Here is a 16,728-nt window from a genome sequence, read left to right on the forward strand (position 1 = left end):
TGGCGGTATAATTAGTATTACAGTCTGGCGCATACACAGCTTCCTCTCAAATAGAACCACGGAAGTTTAAAGTGTCTCCATACAGTGTGCACAAGGCAGTATTCGAACGGTACACTTCAGGACAACATCAGATACCCCGCAACGACTCAGTAAGGGGAGATAGCTCAACCGAGGAAGAATGATGGCTCTTGAAATTGGGATTTAACATACAACACCTTTCAAAAAACGCTCGCCAAATCAGAGTTACAAAGCCATGGCGGAAGACATTCCAAGTCTTGTCGACTCAATCAAAGGATTGCGGCTCGCTCATGGGACGACCGTGTTGCCTTGCGCAGATTCTGATCGCGCGAGCTCACATCAGATAATCCTCGTCGACGCACTGCGAGCCCTCATACAATCTGCCGAAGCTACCAACACACATGCACGAGAAGTCTTGCCCTTGGCCAAAGCCAGTCCTACTTTGAGTAGCCAAGACATCGCGCAACTAAGCTCTCTAAGAACAAGAGCCAACGCTCTTGCAAGCATCACAAAGACGTTCAGCGATGCCTGCGAACGCTTTTTTGTAGCTTCTATTACGTCCCTTGCAGTTCAGGAAACATTGGCGCGAAAGATGCTGTCGCACTTCGATGATAAGGTCAAGAGCATTGCTCGCGATGTTCTCAATAGCGCCGGCGATGACACCAACGTTCTACGGGAGATTTTGGAGATGTGCTACAGCCAATCCCTCCATACCTCTGGTACCCTGCACTCCGACAACTATTTCATTCCCTTGGGCGAAGCTAGTCTCGAGTGGCCCTATGACCCCGATTTCGAGAGCGAACAATACTACGAACATGAAGATCGTGCGGCCGACGATGGCTATGCTGCAGCCTTTCGTTTACGATGTGAGCGTAAATCCGAGAGTGAGAGAAAACAACGAGAAGAATGGATTAGGTTCTGGGTTTCGGCGCTCGGTAACTGTCCTGATGGGCCCACATTATTCTATCCAGCAGCAGGTCAATGCCGGCTTGCAGATGTCCCGCGGTACTTATTCCGGGCGTTCGATGATGCAAGCTTAGGCAGGAGCAACAAAAATGTCGTAGCTTCTATGGAGAGTATTTCCACGGAATCGCTGGGCAGCAAACGCGATCTCCTCTCAAGGCCAAGGGAGAGAGCAACACGAATGCTGCATAAGCATCTGACTAATTCATGTTTCGGGGGGGAAGACACTGACAACCTAATGTCGTGGAGTAGTTCTCTACTTTTTGTACTTCAATACGCGATCTGGAGACGCCGGCATTTCAACTCTGACCCTTCTGATGTCAAAATTTGCATGGTCGACACGAGGAAGTTTCCTCATGGGCAGTTCGCTCGAGACAAATCACTGCTTCGGGAGTACAGCAAGGCCCCAAAGCTCGACGAAGAGATAAAGGGGTTTTTCGATTTTCGTCTCGGGAAACCGGATTATGACAATGGAGAGTATATTTCGCAGGGAATCTTGCATCATACTGGGCGGTCTAGCGTCGTATCCTTGGCACAACTCACCGGGGCTGGGCTGCACGATCTTTATCCAGAATTCGCGAATCTCGAGGCTATGAAGTTATGGACGAACCGTGTGAAGGAACTTCGTTCGATATGGTCCTCCGAGCATACAACAACCCAATCCGAGATACGAATAGCCTCTGAGATAGGCAGAGTATGCTTCCATGGGGGGAATGTTCCTGAGGGAGCGTTGCTGCTATTGTCATTCAAAAACCGCAAGCTTCGGGCCACAACAACAACAACAGCAGGTATGTTTAGGTTCGCTATTCCAGCTTTTCTCCCCTTTCTAAAACCAGTGTTTTAGAAGTGCAAGATCATCGAACGGAGCTTGATGAGCTCGGGCCGACCGAGGTCCAGCGATATGTGAAGATCGCTAGAACAATGAAGCTGAAGGCACAAGGCGATAGCGGTGCTTTAGGTTGGCTGGCATCCAATGATACGTCGCTCTTAGAAATGGTCTTTGAATGCACCTGAATGCGATATATTGAGCAAGTTGCGCACATAGTATATAGTATGCATATTGTTTTAATGAAAATGGCACTCTTAGAAAAGGGAATAATTGGGAAATTTAATCACGGTACGAGAGGAAACGATGTTCGGACCTGAAGGGGAAGGTACGGCAGGATATACAGCAACGTCAGTATAAGTGGAATTCAGAAACATTTTCGCTTTGCGCCTTAGTAGATGTTCAGCTTGTGATGAGCTGTGTCATCGTCGTCTCTTGAGGTCCTCTAGGCCGATGTTTTGTGTTGCTCCCGCGAGTCCGCCGAGCCAGGCTCTAATCTGTCCCCCAGCTCACAGTGGTGGTGAGGTGAAGTAAAGCGAAAATCTGGGGCAGGATACGGGGGGTCCAAAAATCAGAGATCGTCCTGTGCACCCAGTGGATACTATAACCTAGGAAAGGCGGTTCGTTGGGCAGACCAGTGAGGCTTCGTTTCGGTCACCAGAACCGTAAGTGGAACAGATAGACCAGCATGAAAATGAAAGCAACGCCACAGCAGCGCAACCTCTCCGGGAGCCAGTTCGCGGACAACGGTAATTTGAACCTAGGTGACCTCGCACTCCAGTACCGCCGGGAGCGACGGAACACTGCTCCGCAGTATCACACGGCTTAGGCGGATCAGGGTATGTTTTAGTATACGCATTCCATAACTATAAGTCTCATTGCGGCAGGGAACGCAAACTGCGCACTCAGGCCGGGAAAGTACTAGTCCAGCAGTGTCTTCGACCTTTAAATGTCACTAAGCAAGAGACGCTCTCAACCATACCACATCTAAAGTCATATTGTCTCAAAATCCGATATCAAGCAACTCAATCAGAGGACAGCTGCTTGTTGGCAAAGCCCACGGTGCCGTTACCCATGTCAAACACCACCAGCTGCGCCTTGATAAGGACATCCCCAATAATCGCCATGCCGATACCCTCGCTTGACTGGATCCCCCCAAAGCAGTCGCTCCCGGTGTACTGGCCATAGCGAACGTAGTTGCCGGGAATGACGCCCCTAAAGTTACCAAATCCGAACTTGAAATCCGGGACGGACGCGTCGCAGGGGAAGACCACCATACCAACCCTGGGGTCGTACCGAGCCCCAAGAATGGCAGAGTAATAGTCGTTGACCATGTCGTCCGGGACGAGGAGCAGGGTGGTGCCCGTGTCCACGATGCCCTCCCACGCGTATTGGCGAAACGTCCGGTCGCCCACCTGGTAACCGGCAATGGGCACCTTCCAAAAGGCCGCGTTGTCCGTGATCTTGGTGTACGCAATCTTGCCCGTGTGCTCCAACTCGTCAATGAAGCCAAAGTTGTAGTTGCCAGGCCGGCCCTTTTGCAGATTGACCGTGAAGACGGGGGACTCGAGCTCGTCGCGGATGTTTTCGGCAAACGTTTTCTGCTTGGTCGGGCGCACGGTGTTGGCGCCCGAGGTGTATGCCATGCCCATGATGCCAGAGGAGAAGGAGTCTCCGGAGATGGCAGAGGAGACCTGCACGGCTGACTGGACACCCTGCTGGTCAAAGTGGACGCCACCGAGTGCGACGCGGTCCTGGTATACGATGCCGGACGCTTCCGCGCCGTCGCCGTAGCGGATGGACCATGATTCACCGTTCAGAAGCTCGCTGGTGGATGAGTCCTGCGGTCGATACAGAATCTGGTTACGGACTTGCGGTTGGTATGTGTCGGAACTGAAGGTCCACCTACTTCTGTCAGCTTGCCGTCTGCGACTCTGAGCTCAGAATGCGTACAGATCGGAAGAACCTGTATCGAGGTTGAGAAACGTCCTTTGTGGAGGCGTGCCAATGTCTGCTGGGACAACGTATTGCACATCGTAGAAAGCGGGAGGGCTCGCCGACACAGTGCCAGTCATGCCAGCATCTCCTGCAGCTTTGTTAGTGCCGTCCTGCTCCCCATCTTCTCGGTTACATACCGCCCATCTGCAGGTAGCTCTTGAACTTGCTGGACAAGTCAGGGTTCGACTCAACCACACTCCGCAACCATGGAGGTAGCTCGCTCTGGTATTTAGTATGGGCCTTGATCAGCTCGAGAGGCGCATCGCCGCCCTTGTAGTCGACGTTTGGCACCTCGCCAAGGCTGAAACGCTTGTTGGCTTTCGGCACTGCCTGTGCGGTTTCATTTACCACCGCATCTCGAGAGTCCAAAGCCTGGTGCACGGGAATGATGCTTGCAGACACCAGAGGTGCTGCGCAAAGGAGTGAAACGAACCTCATCGTGGGGATGATCTAGCTCTCAAACAAGGAAAGGAACGAGTGACACGGAAACTTGCAAGACGAGCAGCTGAAGCTGGAGAACGAGAGTTGAAGGCCAAGACCTCCAGGACAGGAGACTCGATGGACCAGCCTTTTCAACAGAGTATCCAGCTCTCCCTTCAAGCACGCTGCCCAGCAATCCATCGGTCATCGCCATGTGTGATCGCTTGATCCAAGGCATGCTGGAATGCCGGTTTCCCCTGAGAAGCCGGTGGTCGGGAATGTACACAAGGCTGTAGCTCGCATTTTCAAATATGCTTAATTGAGATGGGCCCTTCATTGGAGGCCGGGTCTTCTAGCTCCATGGGCAGACGGGAACTCTGAGACATTGCGTTTCGATCGTAACGCGCGTCGACGCGTCTTCAACGAGCGGGCTGCTGTATTACCAAGGGAGTCCATCGAGTCTCTCTGCTGCTCTGTCGCTCCGAGAAGTGCGGGTTGTGTGTGAACCTTTCTTCACTGAGGAGTGCACGTTCTCACGCGACCTCGAGTCCCGGCCCTGGTATTGATCTGCCGAACTCGGGACTTTTACTCCCCAAGTTCCTCCAGTGGCATCAGTGCCGCTCCTTGGGTGAAATGAGAGCTCGAGAGTGGAGGCGAGTGGTGAGTCCATTGCATGCTTAGAGTCACACGCCCCTGTAGCAGGTTGCGCCGCATCAAGGCGCCATTGCAATGTACATTGTCCGATCCTCGTGTAAGCGTGCACTCACAGTCTTGGCAAAGAATCGTGCAGAATCAGCCTTGCGAGAGAGGTACATGACGAGTCATCGAAGAGAAGTGGAGCGTGAACCTTGTGAGCACGTCGGGCTTCCGCCATCAGGTTGAACTGCAGCGGACGAATAACCAGAGGCCCATAGGCTCAGCCCCACGATGTGGCGGTGAATCATCTCGCTGTGATGCAAAATCAAAAGCATCATGGCATTTTGTGACTCGATCGAGTGTCTAAGGCTGGGATGCCTGAGGGGCGTGATAGTCGTGGATCCAGTTGGGAGTTGATCGGAGTGTTCAAGTTGCAAGCGTCGACGCGCCTGTCAGGCAGGGAGATGTGTCTCCATTTTAATTTCTCGCTATCGATAGCGTTGATGGACTCATTCTGCGTCATGAACGCTGCATTTGAATGTTGACTCATCGTCTTTTTCTCACTTCTGTAATATATCTACATGCAGCAATATTATTCTTGCGGCCTGTAAGGAATACCCGATCCTGCAGAGAGCCAGAACTATTGAAGCAGAGTGGTTTTCGAAGAGAAGACCCAAGCCACCGGAGCCCAGACTCGACGCTCAGGGCCACTCCCCTCCCCTGTTCGCCCCTCCAAGAAATAATCAGCGACCCCGCGACCGCGACCCTGAAAATATTCACATCCAACAATCACAATGTCAGCCGAACAACCAGCAGCAGCGGCGCCGTCGCCGGCTGACCCTCACCAACCGACACACAGCTACACGCCCAACCAGGGCTATGATCGCGACACCGTCCCCCCAGAGGTGCGGATGCACCGTGGCGCGCCCGCCGACCCCTCGCCCAACGACGAGAACGAGGAAGACGACTACGATGACATCTTTGACGGCAACGAGTCCGCCGAGGAGTGGGATCCCGAGTCGGGCGACCTCACAAAGAACTACAACCGCCAGCGAGGCATGAATGCACCCCGATCGAATACCCAGAAACCTTCCGCCAACACCTTCGCCAGCGTCGACGACCAAGTCTCTGCCCTCTCCAAGCACGCAGCCAAGATCCGCCTCGACGATGTCAAGCAAGGCGAGGACAGGGAGAAGGACAAGGCCGACCGGGCGACGAGCGACCAGGTGCTCGATCAGCGCACCCGCATGATCCTGCTGCAGATGATCAACCGCGGCGTCGTCAGTGAGGTGCACGGTGCCATCAGTACCGGTAAAGAGGCCAACGTGTACGGCGCCGTGTCGCACGACGACCAGGGCGAGGCCATCCAGAGGGCGATCAAGGTCTACAAGACAAGCATCCTCGTCTTCAAGGACCGCGAGAGGTACATCACTGGCGAGCACCGCTTCAAGGGAGGCTTCGACAAGGGCAACAACCGCAAGATGGTCAAGCTGTGGGCGGAGAAGGAGTACAGGAACCTGCGGAGGATATACAGCGCTGGCATCCCGTCCCCGGAGCCTCTCTCCCTCAAGCTGCACGTCCTGGCCATGAGCTTCCTCGGCGACCGCAAGGGCTGGGCCTACCCTCGCCTGCGCGACGCCACGATCGAGGACCAGGATGAGTGGCGGATGCTCTACATCCAGCTACTCGGCTTGATGAGGAAGATGTTCCAAGTCTGCCGTCTCGTCCACGCCGATCTGAGCGAGTACAACATTCTGTACCACAAGCAGACGCTGTACATCATCGACGTGTCGCAGAGTGTCGAGCCCGACCACCCTCGTTCTCTCGAGTTCCTGCGCATGGATATCAAGAATGTTGGCGACTTCTTCCGGAGAAAGGGCGTCGACACGCTCACCGACCGCATGATCTACGACTTTATCACTGCTGCCGACCTGCCCACTGACGAGCCCGCCATGGGCGAGGCTCTCGAGAAACTCTACGAGTCGCGCCCCGATGAGGGGGATGAGGATGCGATGCAAGTTGACAATGAGGTTTTCCGCAACCAGTACATCCCCCAGACATTGGAGCAGGTCTACGACGTGGAGAAGGACGGCCAGAAGCTGGAAAAGGGAGGCGGCAAGGATCTCGTGTACAGCAATCTGCTCGCCGATTCTGTCGTCGACAAGGGCCAGGACGAAGGCCAGAAGCAGGAGGACGACAGCGCTGAGGGCACAGAGTCCGACGATGGCGCTGCGCTGGACAGCGACGACTCTGACTTTGACGACTCGACGAGCAGGCCGCGCGGAAAGCGATTCGAAGATAAGGATGAGAAGAAGGTGAGTTACGGCCTTCTTTTACTTGACGTGAAATACTAACCTGGCAAAAGCAACACAAACAGGCTGTGAAGGAAGCGAAGCGCGAGAAGAGAAAGGAGAAGATGCCGAAGCATTTGAAGAAGAAAATCGTCAGCAGCACTTCTCGCAAGAAGAAATAGACGAGACCGAGAAAGATAAAATAGACACAAAGAAGCAAACCGCCCAGCACCAAAGCAACCCTTCACCACGTGCGTCTGCCGTGCCCCTTTACAGCACCCCCATCGGATGATGAGCCTTGATTGTCGTGTTGCGATGCGGGACAGATGGTTCAGCACGATGTGTGAGAACCTCTGCTCCCGCTCCATCGCGATCTGAACGCCTACGGGCTTTGGATGATCAAAGAGAGCCCTGACGATGTTTCACGTGCCCATAAGGCAAACAATGACTTCCTATCGGATTCATGCTATCAAAGTACAAACGCCCAATCGCTCCGCTACACAATTCCTACACCATGCCCAAATAAACATGTAAACGTTGTCCATGATCGTCATTATTCGTCAAAAGTAGAATTGCTGCTGGGACTGCCCTGGCGGTGGTTGCGCCAGGAAGTCGAAATTCATAGCGTCCATGTTTGAGCTCCATGGATCGGGTGATTCTAGCAGCCAGGTCAGTTCGTTCGACATTGTGCTTGGTTGTATACGAGGAAACGTACCACCCCAAATTGTATCATACAAGTCCATCGGTGCCATATATTGTGTCGGGTCCGCGTTGACAGGAGCAAGGATGTCCATGTTGAGGTTGGATGGAATGTGCGGTGCATACGGGTTTCTGTGAAATGGTCAGTCAACTGCTCTCGCTTCGGTTTCGAGTTGAGATTCGCACCCGCCAAATTCCTGCAACGAGGCACCGTTTTGCATCTCCGCCATGGCCATGGCAGCACTCTCCCGAGGGTCTTTCGCCGTGGGCAAACTGCGGTACTGTCCGTGAGGCATGCCGTACTGCCCAGCCGCAATGGCTTGGAGAGGCGTACGCGAGCCACTGCCGCCTGCCGACGAATCTCCTTCCCTTTTGAGCTGTGCTCCCATAATGGTACCGTTTTCATAAATGTTCCTCAAAGCAGTCAACGCCCGCCATAGCGGGCCAGACAGTTCAATGTCCTTGTCCGTTGTCTGCACGTGCGGCTCCGGCGTGGCCTCCTTGGCGGCGGTTGCCGAAAGCGCCTTGATCAAATCCCCCTGAAGTTGGCGTACTTCTGGGTCAGCTTTCGTCTCGCAGAGAATACCGAGGAGCAGTGCCGACGACAGCCCGTGGTACGTAAACGCCCAGCTCCGAGTGGGGATCACAGACACCTGGTGCATGGCGAGGAACATGCGCACCGTCTCTGTGAGGTTCTCCTTGCATCTGTTGGCCAGCTCTCTCCTTTGCGCAAGGTCGAAAGGGCAGTCTCGTCGCAAGGCTGGACGGCACGCCACCGAGATGATGAAAGAGGTGTGGAGGCGGATGGCGAAGTACTGAAGCCGGTCGAGTGCCGTCTTGCACATGTCTTTGTCTTGGATGTGGGCGCAGGCTTTCATCCTCAGATTCTCGATCGCTTCAACGTTATCCACAATCTGCAAGTAAGTGGCGTTGACAAGCATGTCAGGGTTCAGCCTGCGTGAGATGATCTCGATGAGATGGTACATTGTCTCGAGGTACGTGAGGTTGCTGGGCGTGGCGTCGTGAGAGCTGACGGGGATCGGGCAGCTGGGGAAGTTGGTCATCGGTGACCTGTCAAACGACAGGGACGTAAGGGTGTCGTGCCAGACAACTGTCCACCACAGCTTCCGCCGAATCATCTCTTTGACCTTGATCTCAGGCGGCGCGCTTTCCCGCCCGTCCTGTACACTCGGTCGATGCAAGCCCAGTGATTGCGCGAGGCGACAAGCCAGACCAGTCAACGCCCACGAAGCTTCAGCCTTCATGTCGTTCAGGAGAACAAAATTGGTTAGCAGCAGAGCTTGTATCGAGTCAAATGACGGTCTGAGCAAAAAATTGCCCATCCGCAGAAAGTGGAACGAAGTCTGGATGTACTTTTGCGAGTCTCTCGTGCGGACATGGTAAGGCGACTCCTGATACTGGGAGGCCACGGCCAGAACGCCGAAGAGGATAGCTAGCCATGAAGGGGTGACGCGACTCGTGGACTTGGTCGCAGACGTCGCATTGCGTGACCGGTCTTCGAGATAGACCAAGAGCTTCGCCTCGAAATCATCAATGTCGATTACAAATCCCCAGAAAGGCTGCGGTATGTCTTTGTAGGTGTGGAAGAGCCTGAAGCGTCAATGTCAAGTCCCGAGTAGGTGGCCGCATTACTTACTTCCAGACCTCCCTATCAGACGGCAGCTCTGTCGAGATGTCCTGTGCCAATCGTTTAAGGTGCTGCGATGACATGAGCGGAAAAGGAGCTGATGTTTCCAATCCTAGAATCGGCCGCATGTCTTGCCGAATGTCGACGCGGTCCATCCTATCTGTCGGCGATGACTGTTCGCGCAATAGCGCAGGTATACTGTTCTGACCCATGTACCGGTCCGGTACGGCATCTGACTCCTCAAGACTAGCTGTCCCAAGATCAGTATGCGAGCGGAAAAGAACACAAAGCAGAGTCACGTACCCATTGTCCTAGGCCAGCTATCTTGTCGGTCAACCTTTCTACTGGCTTCCCGAGCATCCGAGAACGACCGCGCTCGCTTCTTCCCGATGATTGTGTCTGGTAAGACCGACGTGCTCTTGCCGTTCGAGGAGCGATTGGGTTTGTACGAGCATAGCTGTGGGTGCTCTCTCTTGACACAGTTCTCACAAGGCTGCTTGTTGTCACACTTCACCTTGCGCTGCCGGCAGGGCCAGCACGCAGTACCTGGGAGCATAGAAGTGAGCTACTGGCTGTTCCAAGGCACATGGTGACATACCGTAGCGCACCTTTCGATGAGAATGTATGATGCGATTGGCTTCTTCCGGGGTGAGCTGGTCGACTGAGACCTGCTCCTCCGCGTCACCCTGACCATTGTCGGCCATGGCTTGGGCTAGCAATAGAGTTTACGATTCAACACGCGCTGTTGGCTCGTCATGAACATGCAAACAGGTGGGTCTCGTAGTCATGGGCGATACAACACTGGCGCGCACACATCCACTGTTGGCTTGTTGTGATGGCTTTCGCTGAAGACGCTGGGCAGCTGGAGTACCCTGAAGCTATGGATGCCGAACACCGAGAGGTGAAGACAATAGAGGGGACAAGGAGTGGGCGAAACTCGGGCTGTTGCCGCCTTCGGGGTAAACAAGGATCATAGTTCTTCCGGCAGGCAGCCTGAGACAGTGGGGGAACCCCTAGGCGGCAGGCGCTCGGACCCCGACGGGCTAATCGCTGTAATTAATTAATTAAACGCGGAAGGAACCCCTCTTGATCCTCACGTGTTTGCGCTCCTCACTGGCGTCGGGCTACGCGTCTCCTCATCAATCCACGCCCTATCGAACAATTGACTCCGACTCCAGCTTCAACGACTACTGGCTCTCACTGGCCGTCTTCTACCAGCCCGCATGACTCACATTCCGGGGTCGTGCGACCCGTCACGAGTGACGCTTGACGATGGCCTCGACCTCCCATCCTCATATCCAGCCGCGACGCCTAGGAGAGGAACTCGACAAGATTGTGCGCTCGTTGAACGAAGATTATGGACTTGCTATTGAAGGACCAAAGTCAATTCGGCCACCATCTGCGCAATTGAGTTTGGCAGAGACACCGGCGCAAAAGTCTATACATAGAATCTACGCGCGATTGGAAAAACTACACGGCAAGAATGCGCTATCTGAGAAACTCGTTCGCTTCAGAATTCAAGCTGAGCAGGTTATGAGAGGATGGGTCTACAAGCCCCTCGCCAATGTCGACACCCTTCCTCAGTCTCGCCGGGGCGCCCCACTTGGTGCCCGCTGCGAGAAGGAACGGGCCGAGTTGCGTCAATGTCTCTACAACATCCTCCGCGACAGGTCGCCGACGAGCATGAGTACAAGAACCCATCGCCCTTGCACGCAGAAGAGAATCTCTGATGAGTACCACGAGGGACCGTCCAAGAGGACGCGCAGCCTCCCCAGCGAAGATGAATCAAATCACAGCATCGACCATGTCCCTGTTCGATCAAAGGAATCGGAGCGCTTGCCGCGGCCGGGCCTGAATACTTTGCTGCATCGTATTTCCAATCGCTCTCTAGGGACGACGACATCGGCTAATTCGAGCCGTGACTCGTTACAAACTAATGTCTTTTCATTCGCCGGACCCGACGATACCCTTTTCAGTACACAGAACACAGATGCAGAACACGGGAAGGTCCTGGAAGATAAGCTGTTTGTGCAAGATGGCATCCGGTTGAGCCAGGAGTTCGACCCGGGATCTCAGGATATGGAGGCTTTGAACGAGTCCTTTTCGCTTTTCGACCGCGAAGAGGACACCAGTCATTGTGACCAGCATGTTCCACCAATCGGTAACCCAAGGCCCTCCTTTTCCACATCGCCGAGAAAGCCCAGCAACCTAGGCCACCTCTGGCCCAAATTCCCCTACCCGAAGCTGACCCACGCGCCCCTATTCGTCGCATGGGAGATCGTTAGGGCTGCCATGAATTGTGGAGTCGACTTGGATCACTTTGACATGGAGTACAAGCCCGGGGAAGAAATTTGGAGCGATCAAAAGAAATTTTGGAACATGCTATCTGATCATCGACTCTTTCTCAACAAGGGCATGCCTGCAAAAAGCGAAGCAAGCTGCTGGCAGGCATCGTTGAGGGACTTCCAGATCAAGAACAACCGGTGCATAAGTTTAGAAGCCGAATTGGTGCCGACGACAACGCCCTGTGGACCTCGTTACCAAGTGAAGCTAAGGCCCCTGACATCGCAGATGAGTTGTCGTCTCGAAAGGCGATTTGGGAGCGATCGGTTCTTGAAACTGATTATCCCGGCGCCCTCACGCATGAATGAGAACGATACAGAGGATCTGTGCGCTTGGCTTCATGGGGACCACCACTTCCTTGGACGCATCTGGAAGCCTTTTTATTCAAGCCCTCTCAAGACGCCGGCATCGCCGAGCCTTAGTGACAAAGCACCTAAGGACCCCACTGATAACAGACAGAAGAAGCATTATGACTACCAGGAACGTGTTTACTTCTTCGCTGTCGACGGCAACCATTTCCGACCGCCTGAAGACCCGGCTTGCCCCATCCCACCGGCCCACGAAGCTCTCACTCCACAATGCCGAACAAAGCTGAGCTATGCAGACTTTCTCGACTGGGCCATCAGCGCACGGAGCTCCTCCGAACAGCCCTTCCTGAAGTTGTTTTCCCGTATAGCTCTCGGACTCAGCAAGACTGACCCTACCGTGATACTTGAGCCTAACCAAATTTATCACAAAGAACAGGATCTTCTATCGCCGACTGGCGCGGTGATGAATGACGGCATCGCTCGCATGTCACGAGCCTTGGCCAGGAAGGTTGCCGAGTGCCTCGAGCTAGATGAGCTGCCTAGCTCGTTCCAAGGGCGATTCGGAAGTGCAAAGGGCATGTGGATCGTGGATGTCCACGATGATGGGCTCGAAAAGTCCATCTGGATTGAGACTTACCCTTCGCAACGAAAATGGAACTGCGACTTCCAGGATCCGCATCACCGTACTTTTGAAGTTCGATCGTATTCCAAGGAGCTGCGTCCGGCCAACTTGAATCAGCAGTTCATCCCGATCCTAACGCACCAGTCAAAGGACCCTACTACCGTGACCAATACCATTGTGGAATGTATTGAGACTGGACTCTGTGCGGATCTGGCAGAGCTGCGGGACGCTATGCCAGACAGTCGCGATTTGCTCCTCTGGTTACAACGGGCTGGTTTCATGTCCACATCCAGTCGCCAGTCGCAAGGACAGATTCCGTACTTAGGCGGCGTTCCGGACGACGAAGGAGAGCGAGCGTGTGCTACACTGCTGTCTGGGTTCGACGCAAAATGCCAGTACACATCGAACTTATTCTGGAGGATGGCAAACAGAAAGGCCGAGGTCCTCAAACGCTCCATGAAGATCCAGGTGCCCTGCTCCGCCTATGCGTACATGGTCATTGACTTTAATGGCATTCTTGCGCCGGACGAGATACACCTCTCCTTCTCCACCAAGTTTCAAGCGGGCGACTTTTCGGATACCAACATCGAGGGGATGGACGTGCTCGTAGGCCGGTCGCCCGCTCACTTTCCTAGCGATATCCAGAGAGTTCGCGCGGTGTCGAAGCCGGAGCTCAGGCGCTTGAAGGACGTTGTCGTCTTCCCAAGCACTGGCGACACGCCTCTGGCGGACTTGCTGTCCGGGGGTGACTACGACGGCGACATGGCTTGGGTCTGTTGGGATCAGTCGATCGTGGGGAGTTTCCAAAACGCGGACCCGCCTCCAAAATATGACTTTGTCGAGGAAGGGTATTTGACCAAAAATCGCGCCCGCTTTTCGGACATTGTCCAAGGCCATGATGGGGATATGGACAAGGCTTGTGAAGACTTTCGAATCGAGGGTCTGTCGTTCGCAATGGAGCCTTCGCTGTTAGGCCAATGCACCAAATATAAGGAGAAGTTAACATACTGGACGAACAGCGTTAATAGCGAGCAGGCGATGCTTATGAGTAATCTCCTGGGCGAATTAGTCGATCAGAAAAAGGCCGGCACGACGTTTACGGAGGATAATTGGCTCCGGTTCCGCCAGGAAAGACTGCAATGTCCAAGAACGTACGCCGTCCCAGAATATGAAAAGGAGCGCGCATCCGACGCGTGGGGGAAGAAACTGCCCAAGGACAAGCACGTCCTGGACTACATCAAGTTCGATGTCGCCGAGAAAGCTCTGTACCGAGCCCTCAAGGATGTTAGTGCTGCACAAGCGGCCCGGGAGCCTCTGGCGTACGATGAGCACGTCTGTCAGGTATACCGAGAGTGGGAGATGATCGCGCGCGGATCGACTACGCGCAAAAGCGTAATGGATACGTTGCGTGCCGACCTCCATGACCTGGAGAAGAAATGGATGGATTCAGCCCAGGATAACATGGACTTTAGGGAAAGGGTGACTTTGCACTACGAGCAATGGGTCCGGATTGCGCCGCCAGTCCGGGTCCGGGGTAACAGTGTGGTGAAGCAACTCAAGGGGCTGCACGATAGGTTTGTCCCCCTTGGTGTCGACTACTACCAGACACTGGACGACGACGACTGGACCGCGCCGTCCAGTCATTGGAGCCTACTGAAGGCATCGGCTACGTTCCGCATGTTCTACAGCAAGCGACAGGACTTTGCCTGGTACATGGCAGGGAAACAGATCCTTGCACTGAAAGCAAAGGTCATCTCGAATAAGCCCGAATACCAGAGATCGTCAGCGTCTACCGTGGTCCCGTACATGATGCCCCTGCTTAAGCCGGACGGCAAGGCCATTGCCAAGCTCGCCGCGAAACGAAAGGCTGCAGCTGCGGAGTCTGATCTGGAGGACAAGGTGGATGAGGCCGAGGATTGGGATGAGGTCGGCACGGTCATTGACGACTGCTGATGATGGGATTTTGCGAATGTGCTGGTCACTGACGCAAACAACGAGACAGCTCCTGGATATGGATTTCATTTCTTGGCGTATGGATTGGATCATGCCTATTTGAGGATCCTGGGCGATAGACGGTTAAAATGGATAATGAACTGCAAGATGGCCGGCTTGATTTTTAGACGGAGCATCGTTTTCAGGCGCTCCACGACTGAGTCGAAGATGCTGACGCTCTACAGGGCGACGGGTTCCTCTCTGCCAGCTAACGTTAGAAAGAAGCCTAGACAATCATACAATCATACAATCATAGAACGATTGGACCGCTTTTCGTCCGAAACTTTTGCCTCGCGGGTCATTCACGGTGGTCAACGTGGTCCTCTATCCAGTCAATATTCGAGTGACGCGTCCTGGTCATCCGATGTTGCCCTTCCTTTCTTCTATTTTCTTCTGTGTTCGACTTCTTCTCACCTTTTCTCTCCTCTGTTTTCTTTTGCCTCCGATCCCTCTTCCTCACCTTTCATTCTCCCTTTCCACTCGCTACCATCTCCTTAACCTTCCCTGTCACATCCCACGTCTTTAACTTGCTATAAATTCGCGAGAAAAGACTCCTGAACATGTCGGTCGCCAAAGTCAGCGCGCGGAACCGAAACCATCGGCACCACGACGCCATGGACGAGGCATCAGAGGAGCTGGTTCACCAACTTCTCCTACAAGACGTGGAGGAACTCGGAAAATCCCCAAAGGGCAAGCAACAGGAGGGGCAAACCACTGACTTTGAAGTGGCCCTCAGTGTCTACCAGGACAACATCCGCGCCGCCAGTGACCAAAAGATGGCGGCCAGCATTGCCGAGGCTTTACGATCTGACGCTGCTTTAATCAAGGCACACGAGGCCATTGAGTTCCAGACCAGATATGACAGAGCCGTGGCCCTTTGCATAGGCAACCAAGCATCCGACAATGTCGCCGCTGCTCCTAGCAAGGTCCCGCGGCCCAAGCCAGAACCCGCGATGGACGAACATATGCTTCGCAAACTCGAAAGCCTCAACAACGCATCCACGGGCGGCGAGTCCTGCTCGTGGGCGGCGAGTCGTGATCCCTCACGTGGACCCGACGGGGAGCCCATCGAAGTGCAGACGTGCATTAGCTGCACGGACACTGCGCCCGTATCTGTCATGGTCAAGACAGGCTGCTCGCATTAGTACTGTAGCGCCTGTGTCAACACCTTGTACAAGGGCTGTCTAACAGACGAGTCTCTGTTTCCCCCACGCTGCTGCAAGGTGCCGTTCAACCTGGACGACGTACTGGACATGCTGGATATTAAGACTGTCGGACAGTACAAGGCCAAGGAGGTGGAGTACGGGACGACAGACCGCACGTACTGCCACAAACCTCTGTGCTCGAACTTTTTGCCGCCTCTGTTCATCAAGGGTAACGAGGCCACCTGCGTCAAGTGTGGTTCCAAGACGTGCACGCTTTGTAAGAAGGCGAACCATACGGGCGACCCATGTCCTCCCGACGAGAATGTCGCCTTGTTCAAGGAGTTGGCTCAGGAGCAGGGCTGGCAGCAGTGCGAGAAGTGCAATCGAACAGTCGAGCTGTCAAGCGGTTGCTACCACATGAGTACGTTGGCCCGGTTTCATTGTCTTGTGGTGTTCCTTGCTAACCACCTTGTCATATAGCTTGTGTCTGCAAACACCAATTCTGCTATCTTTGCGGTGTGAAATGGAGAAACTGCTCTTGTCGTCAGTGGGACGAGCAGGCGCTCCTCGGTCGAGCTCAGGAGATTGTCAATCGTGACCCGGGCAATAGACATCTGCAGATTACGGAGCAGCGAAGACTCCTCATGGCACAAGCCAATGCACTGCGGGCGAATCACGAGTGCACCCATCGAGCTTGGACTTCCAGGCGTGGCGAGTTTCAGTGCGAGACTTGCTATCATACCTTGGATCAGTTCATCTACGAGTGCAGGCAGTGTCAGATCATGGCGTGTCGTCGATGTCGACGGAACAGATTATAAG

At 54.2% G+C, this 16,728-nt stretch overlaps 6 protein-coding genes across 6 annotated transcripts; 4 read left to right on the forward strand and 2 right to left on the reverse strand.

Moving 5' to 3' along the window:
* Nucleotides 1–174: 174 nt before the first annotated feature.
* On the forward strand, nucleotides 175–2,182 carry F5Z01DRAFT_647920 (uncharacterized protein). Its single transcript, XM_046263016.1, has 2 exons — nucleotides 175–1,769; nucleotides 1,826–2,182. Exons 1-2 carry the CDS (start codon nucleotides 254–256, stop codon nucleotides 1,993–1,995), a joined length of 1,686 nt encoding a protein of 561 aa, XP_046121108.1. The 5' UTR covers nucleotides 175–253; the 3' UTR covers nucleotides 1,996–2,182.
* A 404-nt stretch (nucleotides 2,183–2,586) lies between these two features.
* On the reverse strand, nucleotides 2,587–4,635 carry F5Z01DRAFT_456995 (aspartic peptidase domain-containing protein). The gene is made up of 3 exons (XM_046259882.1): nucleotides 3,943–4,635; nucleotides 3,761–3,893; nucleotides 2,587–3,712 (listed from the first exon to the last, which is right to left on the reverse strand). Exons 1-3 carry the CDS (start codon nucleotides 4,241–4,243, stop codon nucleotides 2,833–2,835), a joined length of 1,314 nt encoding a protein of 437 aa, XP_046121109.1. The 5' UTR covers nucleotides 4,244–4,635; the 3' UTR covers nucleotides 2,587–2,832.
* A 1,020-nt stretch (nucleotides 4,636–5,655) lies between these two features.
* On the forward strand, nucleotides 5,656–7,334 carry F5Z01DRAFT_617266 (RIO1 family-domain-containing protein; the record flags this gene model as incomplete). Its single annotated transcript, XM_046260965.1, has 2 exons — nucleotides 5,656–7,176; nucleotides 7,227–7,334. The coding sequence occupies 2 exons, from the start codon at nucleotides 5,656–5,658 to the stop codon at nucleotides 7,332–7,334; spliced, it is 1,629 nt and encodes a 542-aa protein (XP_046121110.1).
* Nucleotides 7,335–7,413: 79 nt separating this feature from the next.
* On the reverse strand, nucleotides 7,414–10,573 carry F5Z01DRAFT_456992 (fungal-specific transcription factor domain-containing protein). The gene is made up of 6 exons (XM_046259881.1): nucleotides 10,098–10,573; nucleotides 9,803–10,045; nucleotides 9,509–9,749; nucleotides 8,038–9,462; nucleotides 7,868–7,983; nucleotides 7,414–7,810 (listed from the first exon to the last, which is right to left on the reverse strand). The coding sequence occupies exons 1-6, from the start codon at nucleotides 10,201–10,203 to the stop codon at nucleotides 7,713–7,715; spliced, it is 2,229 nt and encodes a 742-aa protein (XP_046121111.1). The 5' UTR covers nucleotides 10,204–10,573; the 3' UTR covers nucleotides 7,414–7,712.
* A 1-nt stretch (nucleotide 10,574) lies between these two features.
* F5Z01DRAFT_456964 (RNA dependent RNA polymerase-domain-containing protein) lies at nucleotides 10,575–15,051 on the forward strand. The gene has a single exon (XM_046259880.1). It carries the CDS (start codon nucleotides 10,772–10,774, stop codon nucleotides 14,723–14,725), a length of 3,954 nt encoding a protein of 1,317 aa, XP_046121112.1. The 5' UTR covers nucleotides 10,575–10,771; the 3' UTR covers nucleotides 14,726–15,051.
* A 327-nt stretch (nucleotides 15,052–15,378) lies between these two features.
* Nucleotides 15,379–16,727, forward strand: F5Z01DRAFT_679854 (uncharacterized protein; the record flags this gene model as incomplete). The annotated part of the gene is made up of 3 exons (XM_046265557.1): nucleotides 15,379–15,885; nucleotides 15,910–16,330; nucleotides 16,390–16,727. 3 exons carry the CDS (start codon nucleotides 15,379–15,381, stop codon nucleotides 16,725–16,727), a joined length of 1,266 nt encoding a protein of 421 aa, XP_046121113.1.
* Nucleotide 16,728: the final 1 nt, after the last annotated feature.

Source organism: Emericellopsis atlantica, assembly GCF_019669845.1.
Source record: "Emericellopsis atlantica unplaced genomic scaffold F5Z01scaffold_5, whole genome shotgun sequence".
Classification (NCBI taxonomy): domain Eukaryota; kingdom Fungi; phylum Ascomycota; class Sordariomycetes; order Hypocreales; family Bionectriaceae; genus Emericellopsis; species Emericellopsis atlantica.